Source organism: Scyliorhinus torazame, chromosome 1 (assembly GCF_047496885.1).
Source record: "Scyliorhinus torazame isolate Kashiwa2021f chromosome 1, sScyTor2.1, whole genome shotgun sequence".
Lineage (NCBI taxonomy): Eukaryota > Metazoa > Chordata > Chondrichthyes > Carcharhiniformes > Scyliorhinidae > Scyliorhinus > Scyliorhinus torazame.
The window spans coordinates 387,741,205-387,763,478 of NC_092707.1; the positions used below are offsets into that span (position 1 = coordinate 387,741,205).

At 47.0% G+C, this 22,274-nt stretch overlaps 1 protein-coding gene across 3 annotated transcripts in view; it reads right to left on the reverse strand.

Moving 5' to 3' along the window:
- tfb2m (transcription factor B2, mitochondrial) overlaps positions 1–21,792 on the reverse strand; it is a 39,658-nt gene extending 17,866 nt beyond the window's left edge. Inside the window, exons 1-3 of one of the 3 annotated variants that reach the window (XM_072512892.1) lie at positions 21,424–21,790; positions 5,312–5,738; positions 5,129–5,220 (exon numbers count right to left, since the gene is read on the reverse strand). In XM_072512892.1, the coding sequence (XP_072368993.1) occupies positions 5,129–5,220; positions 5,312–5,726 (507 nt within the window). In that variant the 5' untranslated portion in view covers positions 5,727–5,738; positions 21,424–21,790. The other 2 variants (XM_072512897.1, XM_072512901.1) reach the window with 2 other exon arrangements.
- Positions 21,793–22,274: the final 482 nt, after the last annotated feature.

The window sequence follows — 22,274 nt, forward strand, 5'->3', positions numbered from 1 at the left end:
TTAAACCAAAGCTTGCATGCCACAGAATACGGCAATAAATCCAAATTTCAACAATCTTGGACAGAGTGGCCGGGTTTCTCTGTAATGCCGGCACCTGGGTTTCCCAACGGCGTGGGGCTGCCCCACAATGGGAAACCCCATTGACCGGCTGGCATAACGGAGAATCCCGCCGGCCGGTCGGGGCAGAAATGTGGCGCAGCGGGGCGGAGAATCCCGCCAGTATCTCTGAACGCAAGAACGAGGAACAGGAGTAGGCCATCTGGCCCCTCGAGCCTGCTCCGCCATTCAATGAGATCATGACTGATCCTTTTGTGGACTCAGCTCCACTTTCCCACCCGAACACCGTAACCCTTAATCCCTTTATTCTTCAAAACTCGATCTGTCTTTATTTTGAAAACATTTAATGAAGGAGCCTCTACTGCTTCACTGGGCAAGGAATTCCATAGATTCACAACCCTTTGGGTGAAGAAGTTCCTCCTAAGCTCAGTCCTAAATCTTATTTTGAGGCTATGACCTTAGTTCTGCTTTCACCCGCCAGTGGAAACAACCTGCCCACATCTATCCTATCTATTCCCTTCAGAATGTTATATGTTTCTATAAGATCCCCCCGCATCCTTCTGAATTCCAACGAGTACAGTCCCAGTCTACTCAACCTCTCCTCGTATTACAAACTCCTCAACTCTGGGATTAACCTAGTGAAGCTCCTCTGCACACCCTCCAGCGCCAGTACATCCTTTCTCAGGTAAGGAGACAAAATCGGAACACAATACTCCAGGTGTGGCCTCACTAACACCTTATACAGTTGCAGCATAACCTCCCTAGTCTTAAATACCATCCCTCTAGCAATGAAGGACAAAACGCCATTTGCCTTCTTAATCACCTGTTACACCTGTAAACCAACGTTTTGCAACTCATGCACTAGGACACCCAGGTCCCTCTGCACAGCAACGTTTTGATATTTTATTTAAATAATAATCCCTTTTGCTGTTGTTCCTACCAAAATGGACAACCTCACATTTGTCAACATTGTATTCCATCTGCCAGACCCTAGCCCATTCACTTAACCTATCCAAATTCCTCTGCAGACTTCCAGTATCCTCTGCACTTTTTGCTTTACCACTCATCTTAGTGTCGTCTGCCAACTTGGACACATTGTACTTGGTCCCCAACTCCAAATCATCTATGTAAATTGTGAACAGTTGTGGGCCCAACATTGATCCCAAGGGACACCACTAGCTACTGATTGCCAACCAGAGAAACACCCATTAATCCCCACTCTCTGCTTTCTATGAATTAACCAATCCTCTATCCATGCTACTACTTTACCCTTAACGCCATGCATCTTTATCTTATGCAGCAACCTTTTGTGTGGCACTTTGTCAAAAGCTTTCTGGAAATCCAGAGATACCACATCCATTGGCTCCCCGTTGTCTACCGCACTGGTAATGTCCTCAAAAAATTCCACTGAATTAGATGGCACGACCTGCCCTTTATGAACCCATGCTGCGTCTGTCCAACGGGACAATTTCCATCCATATGCCTCGCTATTTCTTCCTTGATGATAGATTCCAGCATCTTCCCTACTACCGAAGTTAAGCTAACTGGCCGATAATTACCCGCTTTCTGCCTACCTCTTTTTAAACAGTGTCATGTTTGCTAATTTCCAATCCGCCGGGACCACCCCAGAGTCTAATGAATTTTGGTAAATTATCACGAGTGCATTTGCAATTTCCCTAGCCATCTCTTGTAGTACTCAGGGATGCATTCCATCAGGGCCAGGAGACTTGTCTACCTTTAGCCCCATTAGCTTGCCCATCACTACCACCTTAGTGATAACAATTGTCTCAAGGTCCTCACCTGTCACAGCCTCACTTCCATCAGTCACTGGCATGTTATTTGTGTCTTCTACTGTGAAGACCAAGCCAAAAAACCTGTTTAGTTCCTCAGCTATTTCCTCATCTCCCATTATTAAATCTCCCTTCTCATCCTCTAAAGGACCAATATTTGCCGTAGCCACTCTTTTGTTTTATATATTTGTAGAAACTTTTACTATCTGCTTTTATATTCTGAGCAAGTTTACTCTCATAATCGATCTTACTTTTCTCATTTTATTAGAAGCTTTCTGTTGCCCCCTAAAGATTTCCCAGTCCTCTAGTCTCCCACTAATCTTTGCCACTTTGTCTACTTTTTCCTTCAATTTGATACTCTCCCTTATTTCCTTAGATATCCCCGGTCGATTTTTCCTCTTTCTACCGTCCTTCCTTTTTGTTGGTATAAACCTTTGCTGAGCACTGAAAAATCGTTTGGAAGGTTCTCCACTGTTCCTCAACTGTTTCACCATAAAGTCTTTGCTCCCAGTCTACCTTAGCTAGTTCTTCTCTCATCCCATTGTAATCTCCTTTGTTTAAGCACAAAACACAAGTGCTTGATTTTACCTTCTCACCCTCCATCTGTATTTTAAATTCCACCATATTGTGATTGTTCCTTCGGAGAGGATCCCTAACTATGGAGATCATTAATCAATCCTGTCTCATTACACTGGACCAGATCTAGGACCGCTTGTTCCCTCGTAGGTTCCATTACATACTGTTCCAGGAAACTATCGCGGATACAATGTAAATTTCTCCAATCAAAATTAGAGGTGCGTATATGTTGCCAGCAAAGGAAATTAGTGACAATATTTGTGAACACTCTGGGCAGTGAGTCAAGCCAAAAAGAAGTTTCACTCTGATGCTTACTGCCTTGAACATTTAAGAATTTTTGCCTTGGCTCCAGCTAATCTATCACTTGAAATAACTGATCAATTAATTGGTTCCCTCTTCTCAAAGGAGGGCACAAATAACATATGAGAAATGTTGGGGAATGCAGGGTTATTGAGAGAGGAACTGAAGGAAATCAGTACTGGTGGAGAAAGAGTGTTGGGGAAATTGATGGGATTGAAGGCTGATAAACCCCAGGGCCTGATAATCTACATCCCAGAGGATTTAAGGAAGTGACCCGATAAATAGTGGATGCATTGGTGGTCATCTTCCAAGATTCTATAGACTCTAGAACATTCCTGAAGATTGGAGGGTAGCTAATGTAGCCCCACTATCGAAAAAGAGGCAAGAGAAAACAGGGAATTATAGAGCAGTCAGCCTGACATCAGCAGTGAGAAAAATGCAGATTTAATAGATGAGCACTGTAAGAAGTCATACAACACCAGTTTAAAGTCCAACAGGTTTGTTTCAAATCACTAGCTTTCGGAGCACTGCTCCTTCCTCAGGTGAAATGAAACGAATGAATGAATCAGATGGCAGGATCAGATGGAGTCAGTATGGATTTATGAAAGGGAAATCATAGAAACATAGAAAATAGGAGGCCATTCAGCCCTTTGAGCCTGCTCCACCATTCATCATCATGGCTGATCATCCAACTCACTAGCTTAATCCCACCTTCCCCCCCCCCATATTCTTTGAACCCCTTCGCCCAAAGTGCTACATCTAACTGCTTCCTGTGGTAACAAATTCCACATACTCATCACTCTCTGGGTGAAGAAATTTCTCCTAATCTTTGTCCTTAATGGTCTACCCCATATCCTCAGACTGCGACCCCTGGTTCTGGACACCACCACCATTGGTGCATCTACCCTGCCTTGTCCTGTTAGAACTTCATAGATTTATATCAGATCTCCCTTCATTCTTCTGAACCCCAGCGAATACAATCCTAACCGACTCATTCTCTCCTCATACATCAGTACCGCCATCCCAGGATTAGTCTGCTAAATCTTTGCTGCACCCTCTCTAGAGCAATAACATCCTTCCGCAGATAAGGAGACTAAAACTACACACAATATTCCAGGTGTTTCCTCACTCAGGCCCTGGATATATCACAGAATTGTTCTGGTGTAGAAGGAGACCATTTGGTCCATTGTGTCTGCACAGGTTCTCCAAATGAGCATTATGACTGAGCATCATTCCACCAAACCCCTGCACATTAGATGATTATCGAATGCCCTCTTGAATGCCTCAATTGAACCTGCCTCCACCAGACTTTCAAGCAGCACATTCCCACCCGGAGCATTCATTGTGTGAAAATATTTTTCCTCACATCAAATTTGTTTCGTTTGCAAGTCAATTTAAATCCATGCCCTCTTCTTCTGGATCCTTTTGCGAGCGGGAATAGTTTCTCCATACCTACTCTGTTCAGCCCCCTCATGATTTTGAGCATCCCTATCAAGTTTCCACTCAACATTCTTCTCTCCAAAGGAGAACAGTTCCTTGGGCAGCACGGTGGCACAGTGGGTTAGCCCTGTTGCCTCACGGCGCCGAGGTCCCAGGTTCAATCCCGGCTCTGGCTCACTGTCCGTGTGGAGTTTGCACATTCTCCCAGTGTTTGCGTGGCTTTCGCCCGCACAACCCAAAGATGTGCAGGCTAGGTGGATTGGCCTCGCTAAATTGCCCCTTAATTGGAAAAAATGAATTGGGTACTCTAAATAATTTTTTTAAATTTGGAATGCTAATGTGGGTCCAGCAAAACCTTTTTAATTCTCAAACTAATTTTGAAACGCCTTGATAGACTTAACATTTAAAGAGAAAATAACAATTTAGTTTTTGAATTAACAACATGTACAAGTTCTCCCCCAAGTTTCAAGTTCTGCCTCAACGGAAAGCAACATGGGCATGGCTGATAATGATTCTGGTGAGAAAAGACCCATACAGCTAGTCATGAAGGAACTAACGCAGACATCTGCCTAGAAATGCTTCAGTTTAAAACGGAGGTTAGAATCATTGAATTTGTGCAGGGAGAAGAGAATTGGCACTCTTGGTCACTTGGGAGCCAATAATTCTTGGTGACACAGCGGCAGAGCAGATTGAATAGACTCAAGAGAAAATATTCCTGACCAAGGGAACAGCACTGGAATGGTCTTGCAGATTAGGGTAATTTTGCCTCCTTTCATCCCAGTGAGTGTTTGGCCTACTTTTTCCACATCAAGGCTGGAATTTGGGAATTGACGTGGAGAGCTGCAATCTCAATTCATTGGTCCATTCAGCTGCCATATGTATCTCGCTCACTAAATTGTGACAAGCTCAGTTTCTCAAAATTAATTAACTTTGATCAAGCAAACAGAAATTAAGTATGAATGTACCTGTAATGCAGGAAGAAACTGTTTGTCATGCTCCAGAGCCACCACTCTCTGAGCTCCACCATTCAGCAATGCACGTGTCAAAACCCCAGGCCCTAAGAATGTAATCAAACCAAACTAATCATCAAGGGAGGGGAAAAGATCCTTAAGCAAAGTACAACACACGTTCAAAAAAAGTACCCTTACCTGGATTGCACTCAAAGATTATCGCGTTTCTTTCAGAGAGGTCACCATCAAGACAGTCCACAATTAGATTTGCCAGGTCGGGATTGAGAACAAATCTCCTGAAATGTTTGCTCCTCTCTGCCTTAATTATTATATCTTCAATGTCCTCCAGGTCCATAAAGTCAAACCTGGATAATGGCCTCTGCCATTCCTTTCTCAATATTGAACTGGTGACTCCTGACAAGCATCTCTGTGTCCTTCCACAATAGGTTGAATATTCCGCAAACTTGTGTAGAGCCTGAGATTTTGGTGGGCTGTCAGGAAACCTTGTGTCACGTGAATACGATTTTGCTAAATGCTGGACTTGAGGACAACCACATGCTCTACAGAGAACAGTCCTTAATGTGAAAAGTACACTCTTGTTTAATAACGCCATTATGGTGGTGATCTGAAATAAAAGGGAGATATTAAAATTCCAGAGGATGAAATAAAAATCCTATCCATCATTCACACTATGTCTCGGCCCTGGGTCACTGTGGAGTGTGCACATTCTCCCCGTGTCTGTGTGGGTCTCACCCTCACAACCCAAAGACATGCAGGGTTGTGGGGGTGAGCATTGGTTACGCTAAATTGCCCCTTCATTGGATTTTTTAAAATTTAAATAGACCAAACTAATTACACCCTACACCTTACAACATGATAGCAGCAAACGGAACTCAAAACCTTACAGAGAAGATGAAGGAAAACAAAAATATCAAATAAACATTCTGATCTGAAGAAAAATTCAAGAAGCGAAGGCGCGGAAGGAAATCACCAAAGAAAAGCTCCAAAAGAAAGGCTTGGATGCTGAAGGCAGAAATGAAATTCCTTACTGCAGCAGAAGGCTCCACTGAATTCCATGGAAGCACAGCTTCAAGAACCAGAGAGTGTGCAGAGTCAGCAGACCTAATATGGGGCGAGCTAAAAAAATTAATTCCTGGACAACACTAGTGTGGAAAAAAGTTATCCTGTAGTGGTCAGAAATTGCCATTTAAATTTCAGTCCAAGAAACCAGATTTCCAAGTCTGCGCCTGAACACACAGCTTGCTCTGCAGCAAGAAAAATAATTTAAAATGAATCACGGCTGAGTAGATAGCTTAAAAAACTCAGTAAAAGCGGGGATTCAACGCTTCCAAGGCCTGACAACATTGTACTAAAGTGGGGAAGACTCTAACCAGTAGTTAAAGCTTTGCTGAAAAAAATTGAAAATGCGGTGATCACAATTATGGCAGGAGCCTGCCATAACCTGCAAAGCACAGGAAAATACTTTGTGAAGAAACGGTCAGCAGTGCCATACTGGATTTGCAGAAAACTCGTGAAGCTGAAATTTAAACTTTTTAACCTTGATCAGAAATCCACTCTTCCAGTTCAACAACTTGGAAGGCTCTGGCGAAAGAGAGATTCCTGAGAAAAGATGGAAACTGAACAAGTTAACACACGGCTATATTTGGCAGGATCGGTAGTCGACAATATAATAGCTAGACAAGGATTCAACAAATCACCTGTAAAAAAAAAAAAAGCAAATTACTGCAGATGCTGGAATCTGAAACGAAAGAGAAAATGCTGGAAAATCTCAGGAGGTCTGGCAGCATCTGTAGGGAGATAAAAGAGCTAACGTTTAGAGTCCGATGACTCTACGTCAAAGCTCATGGGATCATAGAATCATAGAAAATAGGAGACTATTCAGCCCTTCGAGCCTGCTCCACCATTCATCATCATGGCTGATCATCCAACTCACTAGCCTAATCCCGCCCTTCCCCCACCATATACTTCGAACCCCTTCACCGTAAGTGCTATACCTAACTGCTTCTTGAAGACATATGATATTTTGGCCTCAACTGCTTCCTGTGGTAACGAATTCCACAAACTCACTCTCTGGGTGAAGAAATTTCTCCTAATCTTTGTCCTTAATGGTCTACCCCCATATCCTCAGACTGCGACCCCTGGTTCTGGACACCACCACCATTGGTGCATCTACCCTGCCTTGTCCTGTTAGAAATTCATAGATTTAGATCAGATCTCCCTTCATTCTTCTGAACCCCAGCGAATACAATCCTAACCGACTCATTCTCTCCTCATACATCAGTACCGCCATCCCAGGATTAGTCTGCTAAATCTTTGCTGCACTCTCTCTAGAGCAATAACATCCTTCCGCAGATAAGGAGACTAAAACTACACACAATATTCCAGGTGTTTCCTCACTCAGGCCCTGGATATATCACAGAATTGTTCTGGTGTAGAAGGAGACCATTTGGTCCATTGTGTCTGCACAGGTTCTCCAAATGAGCATTATGACTGAGCATCATTCCACCAAACCCCTGCACATTAGATGATTATCGAATGCCCTCTTGAATGCCTCCACCAGACTTCCAAGCAGCACATTTCCACCCAGAGCATTGACAGAGTCATCGGACATGAAATGTTCGCTCTTTTCTCTCCCTACAGATGCTGCCAGACCTGCTGAGATTTTCCATCATTTTCTCTCTCTAAATCATCTGTGAAGTTTGATGAAGTTATAAAATCATCAACACTTTTTTATTCTTTCATGGCTCGTCCAACATTTTTATTGTCCATCCTCAATTTTCCTTGAGAAGCTGGTTGTGAGTCACCTTCTTGAACCACTGCAGTTCATGTGGTACAAGAACACCCACGGTGACAATAAAAGATTATTATTAGGAAGGGAGTTCCAGGATCTTGACCCAGCGACAGTGAAGGAATGGTGACATGGTTCCAAATGAGGATGGCAAGTGGCTTAGAGGCAAAATTGCAGGTGGTGGTATTCCCATGCATCTGCTGCCCTTGTTTTTCCAGGTGGTAGAGGTTGAAGGTTTGGAAGGTACTAAAGGAGCTTTGGTGAGTTGCTGCAGTGCATCTTGTAGATGGCACACACTGCTGTATCGTGCGCCAGTGGTGGAGGATGGGGAGACAATGAAGCAGGTTGCTTTGTCCTGGATGGTGTCAAGTTTCCTGAATGTTGTTGGAGCTGGATTCACCCAGGAAAGTGGAGAGTATTCTGGACTTGTGCCTTGTGGACAGGCTGTGGGGACTTACTCATCACAGGGTTCCCAGCCTCTTGTAGCCACAGTATGTGTATGGCTGGTTCAGTTCAGTTGGTAACTCCAAGATGTTGATAATGGGGGATTCAGCAAAAATAATGCATTGAATGACAAGGAGAGATGTTTTGATTCTCTCTTGTTGGAGATGGTCATTGCCTGGCACAAATGTTACTTGTCACTGATCATTATTCAGGTCTTGCTGCATGTGGGCAAGAACTGCTTCAGTATCTGAGGAGTCACGAATGTTGTGCAATCATCCCCACTTCTGATCTTATGATTTAAAAAAAATAAATGTTTTATTAAAGTTTTTCCAAAAAGCATTTTTACATAACAAAAATAGAAATACAGATAATAAAAAATAACAAACAACATATCCCAAAGTTTACAGTGAAACTACTTACACAACAGAAAAGTTTTTCCTTTTTTAAAAAAAACCAGAAGGTGGGTTTTGTCTCCATGCCCAACTCACATTATATCAACAGTACCCCCACCTGAACGCCCCACCTCCCCCAGGATGCTGCTGCTGCTGACACTTACTGCTCCCAAAAAAAGTCAAGGAAAGGTTGCCACCGCCAGGAGAACCCCATCAAGGACCCTCTCAAGGCAAACTTTATTCGCTCCAGGCTGAGGAACCCCGCCATATCACTAACCCAGGTCTCCACACCCGGGGGTTTTGAGTCCCTCCACATTAGCAAGATCAGTCTCCGGGCTACCAGGGAGGCAAAGGCCAGTACCTTGGCCTCTTTCGCTTCCTGCACTCCCGGATCCTCCGACACCCCAAATATCGCTACTGTTGGACTCGCCTTCACCCGAGTGTCCAAAATCCTATGATGTGGAGATGCCGGCGTTGGACTGGGGTGAGCACAGAACGAAGTCTTACAACACCAGGTTAAAGTCCAACAGGTTTGTTTCGATGTCACTAGCTTTCGGAGCGCTGCTCCTTCCTCATATACGTCTTCATTCACCTGAAGGAGGAACCAGGAACATTCCTCGTCACAATGGACGTCTCTGCACTCTACACCAGTATCCCCCATGACGACGGCATTGCTGCAACAGCCTCAGTACTCAACACCGACAACTGCCAATCTCCAGACGCAATTCTGCAACTCATCCGCTTCATTCTGGATCACAACGTCTTCACCTTCGACAACAAGTTCTTCATCCAGACGCACGGAACAGCCATGGGGACCAAATTCGCACCCCAATACGCCAACATCTTCATGCACAAGTTTGAACATGACCTTCAACCGACGTTATACACCAGATACATCGATGACATTTTTTTCCTTTGGACCCACGGCGAAGAATCACTGAAACGACTACACGATGACATTAATAAGTTCCATCCAACCATCAGACTCACCATGGACTACTCTCCAAAATCATTTGCATTCTTGGACACACTCATCTCCATCAAGGACGGTCACCTCAGCACTTCGCTTTACCGCAAACCCACGGATAACCTCATGATGCTCCACTTCTCCAGCTTCCACCCTGAACACATTAAAGAAGCCATCCCCTATGGACAAGCGCTCCGTATACACAGGATCTGCTCAGACGAGGAGGAGCGTAACAGACATTGAAAGATGCCCTCGTACGAACGGGATATGGCACTCGACTCATCGAGCGACAGTTCCAACGCACCACAGCGAAAAACCGCACCGACCTCCTCAGAAGACAAACATGGGACACAACCGACAGAATACCCTTCGTCGTCCAGTACTTCCCCGGAGCGGAGAAACTACGTCATCTTCTTCACAGCCTTCAACACGTCATTGATGACGATGAACATCTTGCCACGGTCATCCCCACACCCCCACTACTTGCCTTCAAACAACCGCGCAACCTCAAACGAACCATTGTTTGCAGCAAACTACCCAGTCTTCAGAACAGTGACCACGACACCACACAACCCTGCCATGGCAATCTCTGCAAGACGTGCCAGATCATCGACATGGATACCACTATTACACGTGAGAACACCACCCACCAGGTACACGGTACATACTCGTGCGACTCGGCCAACGTTGTCTACCTCATACGCTGCAGGAAAGGATGTCCCGAAGCGTGGTACATTGGCGAGACCATGCAGACGCTGCGACAACGAATGAACGGACATCGCGCAACAATCACCAGGCAGGAATGTTCCCTTCCAGTCGGGGAACACTTCAGCAGTCAAGGGCATTCAGCCTCTGATCTCCGGGTAAGCGTTCTCCAAGGCAGCCTTCAGGACGCACGACAACGCAGAATCGCCGAGCAGAAACTTATAGCCAAGTTCCGCACACGAGTGCGGCCTCAACCGGGACCTGGGATTCATGTCGCATTACATTCATCCCCCACCATCTGGCCTGCAAAATCCTACCAACTGTCCTGGCTTGATGCAATTCACATCTCTTTAACCTGGGGTTACCCCATCTCTGGATCTGTAAAGATTTAATCACCTGCTAATGGTCGCATTCCTAGCATTGTTTGGCATCTTTGAATTTGTCTATATATGTGTTTCTGGAACAGACCTCTTCATTCACCTGAGGAAGGAGCAGCGCTCTGAAAGCTAGTGACATCGAAACAAACCTGTTGGACTTTAACCTGGTGTTGTAAGACTTCGTACTGTCCAAAATCCTAGACATCACCCTCGCAAACCCCTGCCAGAATTCTTTAAGTGCCGGGCATGCCCAAAACATATGTGCATGGTTCGCCGGACTCCCTGACATCTCGGGCGCCTGTCCTCCACCCCAAAAAACGTACTCATACTTGCCGCCGTTATATGCGCCCGATGCACCACCTTAAACTGAACCTGGCACATGAGGAGTTTACCCTGCCCAGGGTGTCGGCCCACAGGCCCTCATCCAGCTCCTCCTCCCACTTGCCCTTCAGTTCCTCCACTGAGGCTTCTTCCACCTCCTGCAGCTCCTGATAAATGTCCGACACCTTCCCCTCCCCTACCCAGATGCCTGACACCACCCTGTCCTGGATCCTACGCAGGGGCAGCAGCAGAAATGTCCCCACCTGTATTCTAAGAAAGTCCAGAACCTGGAGGTACCTGAATGCATTCCCCGGGGGTAGGCCAAACTTCTCCTCCTGCGCCTGCATGCTAGAGAAAGTCCCGTCTATAAACAGGTCCCCATCCTCCTAATACCCGCCCTATACCAGCCTTGGTATCCCCCATCCAACCTACCCGGAGCAAATCTGTGGTTATTCTGTATCAGGGTCCACACGGAGGCCCTCTCCTCTCCCCTGTCTCCTCCACTGCCCCCAGATCCTCAGTGCCGCCGTCACCACCGGATTAGTGGTGTATCACGCCGGCGAGAATGGCAGCGGAGCCGTAACAAGTGCCCCTAGACTGGTGCGTCGACAAGACGCCGCCTCCAACCGCCCCCTCCTCCATCATCCATTTCCTGATCATGGGCACATTGGCCGCCCAGTAATAACAGCAGAAGTTTGGCAGAGCCAGTCCCCCCCCCCCCAACGCTACAAGAATAGCCTTTTGACTCGCGGGGTTCTATTCGCCCACACAAATCCCATAACAATCCTATTCACCAGCTTGAAAAAGGACTTGGGGATGAAAATGGGGAGGCACTGAAACACGAAGAGGAACCTGGGGAGAACCGTCATCTTCACAGTCTGCACCGGTCCTGCCAAGGAAAGCGGGAGCATATCCCACCTTTTAAACTCTCCCTCCATCTGCTCCACTAGCCGGGTTAAGTTGAGCCTATGCAGGGCATCCCAGTTCCTGGCCACTTGTATTCCCAAGTACCGAAAGCTCCTCTCCACTATCCTGAGCGGGAGCTCCCTCAGTCTCTCCTGCTGGCCCCTACCGTGGACCACGAACAGCTCACTCTTCCCCACGTTCAACTTATACCCCGAGAACCTCTCAAAGTCCCCCAGGATCCGCATGACCTCCCCCATCCCCTCTAACGGGTCCGAAATATACAACAGCAGGTCATCCGCATAGAGGGAGACCTGGTGCTCCTCCCCTCCGCGCACCAGTCCCCTCCAATCCCCCGAAGTCCTGAGCGCAATGGCCAACGGCTTGATTGCCAGGGCAAACAGCAACGGGGACAGGGGACACCCCTGTCTCATCCCCCGATGCAGCCTGAAATATTCCGACCTTAGCCGGTTTGTGGACACACTCGCTACAGGGGCCTGATACAGCAGCTTGACCCACCCTATAAATCCCTCCCCAAATCCAAACCTGCCTAGCGCCTCCCATAGATACTCCCACTCCACCCTGTCAGAGGCCTTCGCTGCGTCCATCGCAGCCACCACCTCCCCTCTCCAAGGACATCATGATAATATTCAGGAGCCTCCTCACATTCGCGTTCAGCTGCCTGCCCTTAACAAAACCCATCTGGTCCTCCCCAATCACTCCCGGGACACTGTCCTCTATTCTGGTGGCCAGAATTTTTGCCAACAGCTTGGCATCCACGTTCAGGAGTGATATCGGCCTGTAGGACCCACACTGAAACGGATCCTTCGCCTTCTTCAGGATAAGCGAGATCAATGCCTGCGACACTGTCGGAGGGAGGATCCCTTTCTCCTTTGCCTCATTGAAGGTTCTCATCAGGAGCGGCTCAACAGCTCCGAGAACTTATAAAATTCTACGGGGAAGCCGTCCGGGGCCTTGCCCGTCTGCATGCCTGCCAGCTCCCCCCCACCCAGGACTACCTCCTCCAACCCAATCGGAGCCCCCAGTCACTGCACCCGCTCTGCCTCCACCCTTGGGAACCTCAACCGGTCCATGAACCGCCTCATCCCTTCCCCCTCCCCGGGGGGCACAGACTTGTATAACCTTCCGTAGAACTCCCTGAAGACTTCATTGACCCTCTCTGGGCTCAGCACCATGTTGCCTTCCCTATCCCGCACTCCCCCAATCTCTTTGGCCGCCTCCCTCCTGCGCAGCTGGTGCGCCAGCATCCTACTCGCCTTCTCCCCATATTCAAACTTCCCCCTTCGCTTTCCTCAACTGCGCCTCCGCCTTCCATGTGGACAGGAGGTCAAACTCCGCCTGTAATTTCCAGCGCTCGTTCAACAGCCCCCCTCTGGGGCCTCCGCGTACCTCCTGTCTACCCTGAGTATCTCTCCCACCAGTCTCTCGCTCTCCGCCCTCTCCTTCTTCTCTCTATGGGACCCAATGGAGATTAACTCTCCCCTAATGACCGCCTTCAGAGCCTCACAAACCACTGCCACCATCACCTCTCCGGTGTCATTCGCTCCCACATAATTCTCAGTACTCCTCCTTATCCGCCCGCACACCTCTTCGTCCACCAGCAGCCCCACATCCAGTCGCCAGAGAGGGCGCTGACCCCGTTCCGCCCCCAGTCGCAGGTCCACCCAGTGCGGGACATGGTCCGAGACCGCAATGGCCGAGTATTCTTCCCCCTCCACCCTCGGGATTAACGTCCTAATCAACACAAAGAGGTCTATTCGCAAATAGACTCTATGGACATGGGAGAAAAAAGGAAAACCCCTTCGTCCTTGGCCGCGTAAACCTCCAGGGGCCCACTCCCCCCCCCAAATCTGGCCCATGAACTCCCATAAGGCCCTGGCCGCCGCCGGCCTCTTTCCCGTTCTGGACTTGGAACGATCCAAGCTCGGATCAAAGACCGTATTAAAATCCCCTCCCATAATCAGGTGACTTATCTCCAAGTCCGGGATCCTACCCAACACGCGCCTCATAAAGTCCGCATCGTCCCAGTTCGGGGCATATACATTCACTTACACCATCCGGGCCCCCTGCAGCTTGCCACTCACCATTATATACCTGCCCCTCTTATCCACCACGATGCTCCCCGCCTCAAATGCCAGTCGTTTACTGACCAAAATAGCCACTCCTCTGATCTTTGAGTCTAACGCTGAGTGAAACACCTGTCCCACCCATCCTTTCCTTAGCCTCGTCTGGTCCGCGAGCTTTAAGTGCGTCTCTTGCAACATGGCCACGTCCACCTTCAACCCCTTTAAATGCGAGAACACGCGGGACCGCTTGACCGGCCCATTCAGGCCCCTCACGTTCCACGTGATCAGCCTGGTCGGGGGGGGGGGGGGGGGGGGGGGGGGGGCCAGGATCCGCAGATTATGGCTCCGAGACCTGCACTCAAGGTCATCCAGCCTCTCCTGCCTTCTCTTATGGAGCGCCTCAACTTTCACTGCCAGGCCCAGGATCTCGTCCTCGTTCTCCGCCACCTTCCTCCTCACCTCCTTGATCTCCTTCGCCTTCTGGGTCACCACAATCCTCTCCATGGAGGCCAGCATCTCAGTTTTCAGCTCCATGAAACAGTTTTTCAGGAGCTCCTGCCGTTCTCTGGCCCACTGGGCCCACACCTTCCGATCCTCTCTGGCCGTCATTTTGTCCTCCCGGACCTTCTCCGCCTCCTTCCCCGGGGTCGCGCGTCTGCCGGCTCCGCTCCTGATCCTCTCCATCCACCAGCAGGGGGGGGGCTCTCCCAGGTCTGTTCCCAAGCCGGTCCCTCCTGTTAACTGCCGCCGCCGTTCCTTTTAGCGGCCCGAAACACCGATCCCGGCGGGAGCTGCCGTTCGCGTGACCTAGCAGGTCATGGCCGCTACCGGAAGTCTTCTGACCTTATCTTGGAGGAAAGGTCATTGATAAACCAACTGAAGATGGTTGGGCTCAGAAACTACCCTAAAGAACTCTGTAGTGATATCCTGGGAGGAGGTGATTGACCTCCAACAACCACAACCATCTTTCTTTGCAATAGGTGCGACTCCAACCAATGAAAAGTACCTCCCCCGGTTTCCATTGATTTCAGTTTTGCTAAGGCTCTTTGATGCCATACCAAGTCAAATGCTGCCCTACTGTCAAGGGCAGTTACTCGCACCTCACCTCTGGAGATCAGCTCTTTGATTCATGTTTTTATTAAGCCTGTAATGAGGTCAGGAGCGGAGTGGCCCTGACTAAATGCAAACCGAGCAAGAGGGAGAAGGTTGTTTCTGATTAAGTGCCCCTTGACAGTACTGTCGACGACACTTCTACACTTACTCTCAGAAATAACAAAATCTTTCAAAAGGCTAAATTTAGTAAAACGTGTCCAGCAACCAGGCAAAACTGTCGTCTCCTTCTCAGCTGCACAGAATAGCCGAAGCCTAGGATTGGTGTCCTGAAATCCAAACTAATCGTGGACAGAATAGTTGGAGTAGCAGACGAGGCACTCTCCAACTTGTTTCAAGCAAAGAAAGATCTAACCCATGAAAAATCCCTCCAGATTGTCAGGCAACCGGAAATCTATGGGACTGGTTTAGCACAATGGGCTAAACAGCTGGCTTGTAATGCAGAACAATGCTAGCAGCGCGGGTTCAATTCCCGTACCGGCCTCCCCGAAAAGGCGCCGGAATGTGGCGATTAGGGGCTTTTCACATCAACTTAATTGAAGGGCTGCAGAAGGATTTGGACAGGCTAGGAGAATGGGCAAAGGAGTGGTAGATGGAATACAATGTGGAAAGGTTTGAGGTTATGCACTTTGGAAGGAAGAATGGAGGCATAGACTATTTTCTAAATGCTTAGGAAATCAGAAGCAAAAACGGACTTGGGAGTCTGATAGTAATCGACTATTTCCTGACAGATCGGATAGGTAAAAGGCTAGTAAGTGTAAATATTAAGCCCCAGTTTTAATACCCATTTTAAAATGAGGATTTCAGCACTCATAACCTCAGGTCATGACAAAACACATAGCTTCAACAGAGACTCAAAAAAAGCCTGACACATGCATAAACTAATTGGAGATTAAAACAACATTGTCACTAAGCAAGATGAAAAAGCTATTGTTCTAATAAACATATTTTCAAAGACAGTTTGACAATAAGAAATGAGCTGTACCAGTAATCAGATCAAGGACGGAGCAGGCACCATAGACAACATGAAGGCACCATTGTTCATAATGTGGATAAAGCAAAGTCAGCAGAAAAACAGTAGAAACTAGTCTTGATAATTGCACAGAATCGCATTCCATACATGCACAAATATTCAAACATGAAACATTCAGAACGTATGTTGCACATTAAGGATTGACAGCCAACCATCGAATCTAATGTATTTGATTCTAACCCAAACCAATTACATAAGAACATAAGAACTAGGAGGAGTAGGCCATCTGGCCCCTCGAGCCTGCTGCACCATTCAATGAGATCATGGCTGATCTTTTGTGGACTCAGCTCCACTTTCCAGCCCGAACACCATAACCCTTAATCCCTTTATTCTTCAAAAAACTATCTTTATCTTAAAAACATTTAATGACGGAGCCTCTACTACTTCACTGGGCAAGGAATTCCATAGATTCACAACCCTTTGGGTGAAGATGTTCCTCCTAAACTAAGTCCTAAATCTACTTCCCCTTATTTTGAGGCTATGCCCCCTAGTTCTGCTTTCACCCACCAGTGGAAACAACCTGCTCGCATCTATCCTGTCTATTCCCTTCATAATCTTATATGTTTCTATAAGATCCCCCCTCATCCTTCTAAATTCCAAAGAGTACAGTCCCAGTCTCCTCAACCTCTCCTCGTAATCCAACCCCTTCAGCTCTGGGATTAACCTAGTGAATCTCCTCTGCACACCCTCCAGTGCCAGTACGTCCTTTCTCAAGTAAGGAGACCAAAACGGAACACAATACTCCAGGTGTGGCCTCACTAACACCTTATACAGCATAACCACCCCAGTCTTAAACTCCATCCCTCTAGCAATGAAGGACAAAATTCCATTTGCCTTAATCACCTGTTGCACCTGTAAACCAACTTTTTGCGACTCATGCACTAGCACACCCAGGTCTCTCTGCACAGCAGCATGTTTTAATATTTTATCATTCAAATAATAATCCCTTTTGCTGTTATTCCTACCAAAATGGATAACCTCACATTTGTCAACATTGTATTCCATCTGCCAGACCCTAACCCATTCACTTAGCCTATCCAAATCCCTCTGCAGACTTCCAGTATCCTGCACTTTTTGCTTTACCACTCATCTTAGTGTTGTCTGCAAACTTGGACACATTGCCCTTGGTCCCCAACTCCAAATCATCTATGTAAATTGTGAACAGTTGTGGGCCCAACACTGATCCCTGAGGGACACCACTAGCTACTGATTGCCAACCAGAGAAACACCCATTAATCCCCACTCTTTGCTTTCTATTAATTAACCAATCCTCTATCCATGCTACTACTTTCCCCTTAATGCCATGCATCTTTATCTTATGCAACAACCTTTTGTGCGGCACCTTGTCAAAGGCTTTCTGGAAATCCAGATATACCACATCCATTGGCTCCCTGTTATCGACCGGACTGTTAATGTCCTCAAAGAAGTCCACTAAATTAGTTAGGCACGACCTGCCCTTTATGAACCCATGCTGCGTCTGCCCAATGGGACAATTTCCATCCAGATGCCTCGCTATTTCTTCCTTGATGATAGATTCTAGCATCTTCCCTACTACCGAAGTTAAGCTCACTGGCCTATAATTACCCGCTTTCTGCCTACCTCCTTTTTTAAACAGTGGTGTCACGTTAGCCAATTTCCAATCCGCCGGGACCACCCCAGAATCTAGTGAATTTTAGTAAATTATCACTAGTGCATTTGCAATTTCCCTTGCCATCTCTTTTAGCACTCTGGGATGCATTCCATCAGGTCCAGGAGACTGGTCTACCTTTAGCCCCATTAGCTTGCCCATCACTACCTCCTTGGTGATAACAATTGTCTCAAGGTCCTCACCTGTCATAGCCTCATTTCCATCAGTCACTGGCATGTTATTTGTGTCTTCCACTGTGAAGACCGACCCAAAAAACCTGTTCAGTTCCTCAGCCATTTCCTCATCTCCCATTATTAAATTTCCCTTCTCATCCGCTAAAGGACCAATATTTACCTTAGCCACTCTTTTTTGTTTTAGGTATTTGTAGAAACTTTTACTATCTGTTTTTATATTCTGAGCAAGTTTACTCTCAATCTATCTTACTCTTCTTTATAGCTTTTTGAGTAGCTTTCTGTTGCCCCCTAAAGATTTCCCAGTCCTCTAGTCTCCCACTGATCTTTGCTACTTTGTATGTTTTTTCCTTCAATTTGATACTCTCCCTTATTTCCTGAGATATCCACGGTCGATTTTCCCTCTTTTTACCGTCCTTCCTTTTTGTTGGTATACACCTTTGCTGAGCACTGTGAAAAATCACTTGGAAGGTTCTCCACTGTTTCACCATAAAGTCTTTGCTCCCAGTCTACCTTAGCTAATTCTTCTCTCATCCCATTGTAATCTCCTTTGTTTAAGCACAAAACACGAGTGCTTGATTTTACCTTCTCACCCTCCATCTGTATTTTAAATTCCACCATATTGTGATCGCTCGTTACGAGAGGATCCCTAACTATGAGATCCTGAATCAATCCTGTCTCATTACACAGGACGAGATCTAGGACCGCTTGTTCCCTCGTAGGTTCCATTGCATACTGTTCTAGGAAACTATCGCGGATACATTCTATAAACTCCTCAAGGCTGCCTTGTCCGACCTAGTTAAACCAATCAACATGTAGATTAAAATCCCCCATGATAACTGCTGTACCATTTCTACATGCATCAGTTATTTCTTTGTTTATTGCCTGCCCCACCATTAGGACGACATAGGTGTAGATAGATGACTAAAGTCAGATAAGATTCTCCTTAAACATGATGGTCCGTATGGCCATCTTTATCCAGGATCACCCTCTTCTTTGATCTAACTACTCACTAACCTTATTTTCATATTTTCACCTCTAACTCTTGAAGTAAATGTAAGCTGTTTTGCCGTAAGCAAGAAACCATTTCTGTATTAATTCGAAAGTTAAATTGTTTAGAAGTTACTTCTCTTTAAGTCCTTTTGCCGGACTTCATTGAGAATAGATTTAAATTTCTCTCAATTGTAATCAAATAGAGGCAATAAAGATTCTTGTTTGCATCCGAGAAGTTTAACTCAAATTTCTACTGAGTTTTAGTGTCGCAAGACTTCACTAATTCCGCATGTCACCACTAATCTCATCAGAGTCCTTGTTCACGATTATCTTAAGGTTAACGTGCAGGTTCAGTCTGCAGTTAGAAAGGCAAATGCAATGTTGGCACTCATGTCAAGAGGGCTAGAATACAAGACCAGGGATGTACTTCTGAGGTTGGAAAGGCGCTGGTCAGACTCCATTTGGAGTAATGTGAGCAGTTTTGGGCCCAGTATCTAAGGAAGGATGTGCTGGCCTTGGAAAGGGTCCAGAGGAGGTTCACAAGAATGATCCCTGGAATGAAGAGCTTGTCGTATAAGGAACGGTCGAGGACTCTGGGTCTGTATTCGTTGTTGGAGTTTAGAAGGATATGGGGGGATCTTATTGAAACTTACAGGATACTGCTAGGCCTGGATAGAGTGGATGCGGAGAGGATGTTTCCACTTGCAGGAAAAACTAGAAGCAGAGGACACAATCTCAGACCAAAGGGACAATCCTTTAAAATAGAGATGAGGAGGAATTTCTTCAGCCAGAGGGTGGTGAACCTGTGGAACTCTTTGCCGCAGAAGGTTGTGGAGGCCAAATCACGGAGTATCTTTAAGACAGAGATAGTTTCATGATTAATAAAGGGATCAGGGGTTATGGGGCAAAGGCAGGAGAATGGGGATGAGAAAAATATCAGCCATGATTGAATGGCAGAGGAGGCTCAATGGGTCAAGTAGTCTAATTCTGCTCCTATGTCTTATGGTCTAAGAGAACAGTAAGAAGTCTTACACCAGGTTAAAGTTAAAACAGGTTAGTTATCGAAGTGCAGATCCTTCATCAGCTGCACTCCGAAAGCCAGTGATTCGAAACAAACCTGTTGGATTTTAACCTGGTGCTGTAAGACTTCTTTCAGTGCCCACCCCAGTCCAACAGCAGCATCGCCACATCAGGTCTAAGAAATCACAGGGCCTGCACTTTGGAGATCAGTCTTGTGTTGGACAGAGCCTTGTACAGAAGCTTGGAGACAGCTCCCAGCTTGGACTTTTACCGTACCCATGTATATAGTTTCTAGCAGTTAAATGCATACTGTCAAACCACCTGCGAGTACAAATATCTTAATAAGACCAACCAAACTACATGCAGCACCTTACAACAGCTGGTATCAGGAAATAAAAATATAGCCAAAGATCCCAACAACATCCTTTCAAAATGAAATATGACACTCATTCCTAATCTGTACTGCGTAACTCCTGTGCCTATATACCTAGTTGACTCCAGACTGCTCTACAAACTAGCATCACTATAAGCCAAGTGGGGGCCAGTAATGAATGCACATCATGCATATATGGCAAGAATGTCTGTTTTAAAATACTGAGGGGGAAAGTTTGATCACACATCTACCGCCTCTCTCTCTTTCCCCTCTCCACTTTTTCTCTCAATGCATTTTAGTCATATAATTTATAGTGCAGCAGGTAGCCATTCAGCCCATCGAGTCTGCACCTGCCCTTACAAAGAGCATCATACTGAAGCTCATGTATCTACCTTATCCCCGTAACCCCCACTTAACATTTTTTGGACACTAAAGGAAATTTAGCATGGCCAATCCACCTAACCTGCACATCTTTGGACTGTGGGAGGAAACCGGTGCACCCGAAGGAAACCCACACAGGGCACAGGGAGACTTTGCAGACTCCACACGGACAGTGACCCAGCCGGGAATCGAATCTAGGACCCTGGAGCTGGGAAGCAACTGTGCTAACCACGATGCTACCCAGACTAAAAGTTCTCTCTTAGAGCAGGTAACCACCGCCACACTGGTGACTACAAATTGAAATGTACAGCACTGAAAGGCGCTGAATGCGGAATTTCCGCGTCGTAACCCAACACGTTGGGGGAAAGGACATAGAATAAAAGTCGAGTCGGCCCTCACCCGAGCAGCGCCCCTCAAACGGGAGGGAAATTGGTCTACCCGTGTTTCAAACCAGCAGCAGGTGAGCCTGGCCCACCTGGACACCGTGCTTTGCTGCTGTCAGCCGCCATGGAGACTCCTTCCTGCATCGCGGAAACTAATATACAAGACCTGCAGAAGGGGGGTCACTGGAGCTGACCTGATGGGGGAGAAGCTGGGAAAGAAGGTGCCCCTGCCCAGCCTGCGGAGTGGGTTCAGGCGCCGCTGACGTTGCTGCTGCTCACGCTCTCCTCAAACGGGCCGCCGCCGCCATTGTGACATTGAATTCCACGTGACCGGCGTCTTACGTCACCATCGCGGCCCAGGCGACGCTCCGCTCTGTGGTCAGTGATTAGAATTATGCACAAAAACAAACAAACCCCTCCACTCCGGGCCATTTAAATCACACTGGCGAGTGTGTGTGTGTGTAAGGGAGCACGATTACATTCTTCCACACTGCTCCGACACGCCAAGTATCTGTTTTGAATCACGGTTCTGATCGGTGGGCGTGGCCGCCTCCTCTTCCCCCGCCCACCCGGCGAACATTCGGGAAAGATTACACCGCGCGTGCGCACGCACGGGCTCGGCCGGATGCGCATGCGCAGCGGCATCCCCTTGCCTGAACCTGCCTTGGACAATTTGTGCACATAGACCCCCTCCCCCCCTCCCCTGTCAGTTTCTGACCCTCTATTTTTTAATGCCCCACTCTCCTCGCAGTTAACAATATTTCCACATTTTCTGTTATTTGCACATTGTGGTACTCACCACTAGTGGCATATTGTATGTAATACGGCACTGTCCGTATATTACAGGTACGACGGTAAATCCCTGCCGGCGTATAAAAGTGTGTGCTCTCCTGCGCTGCAGCCATTCTGGTTCCAGCTACAGGAGGCACAACATCTTGCTCAATAAAGCCTCGATTGTTCCACCATTCTCGTCTCGTGGTAATTGACGGTACATCAATTTATTGAACAAGATTTTAAAAGATGGATTTCCTCATCAAGCCTGATC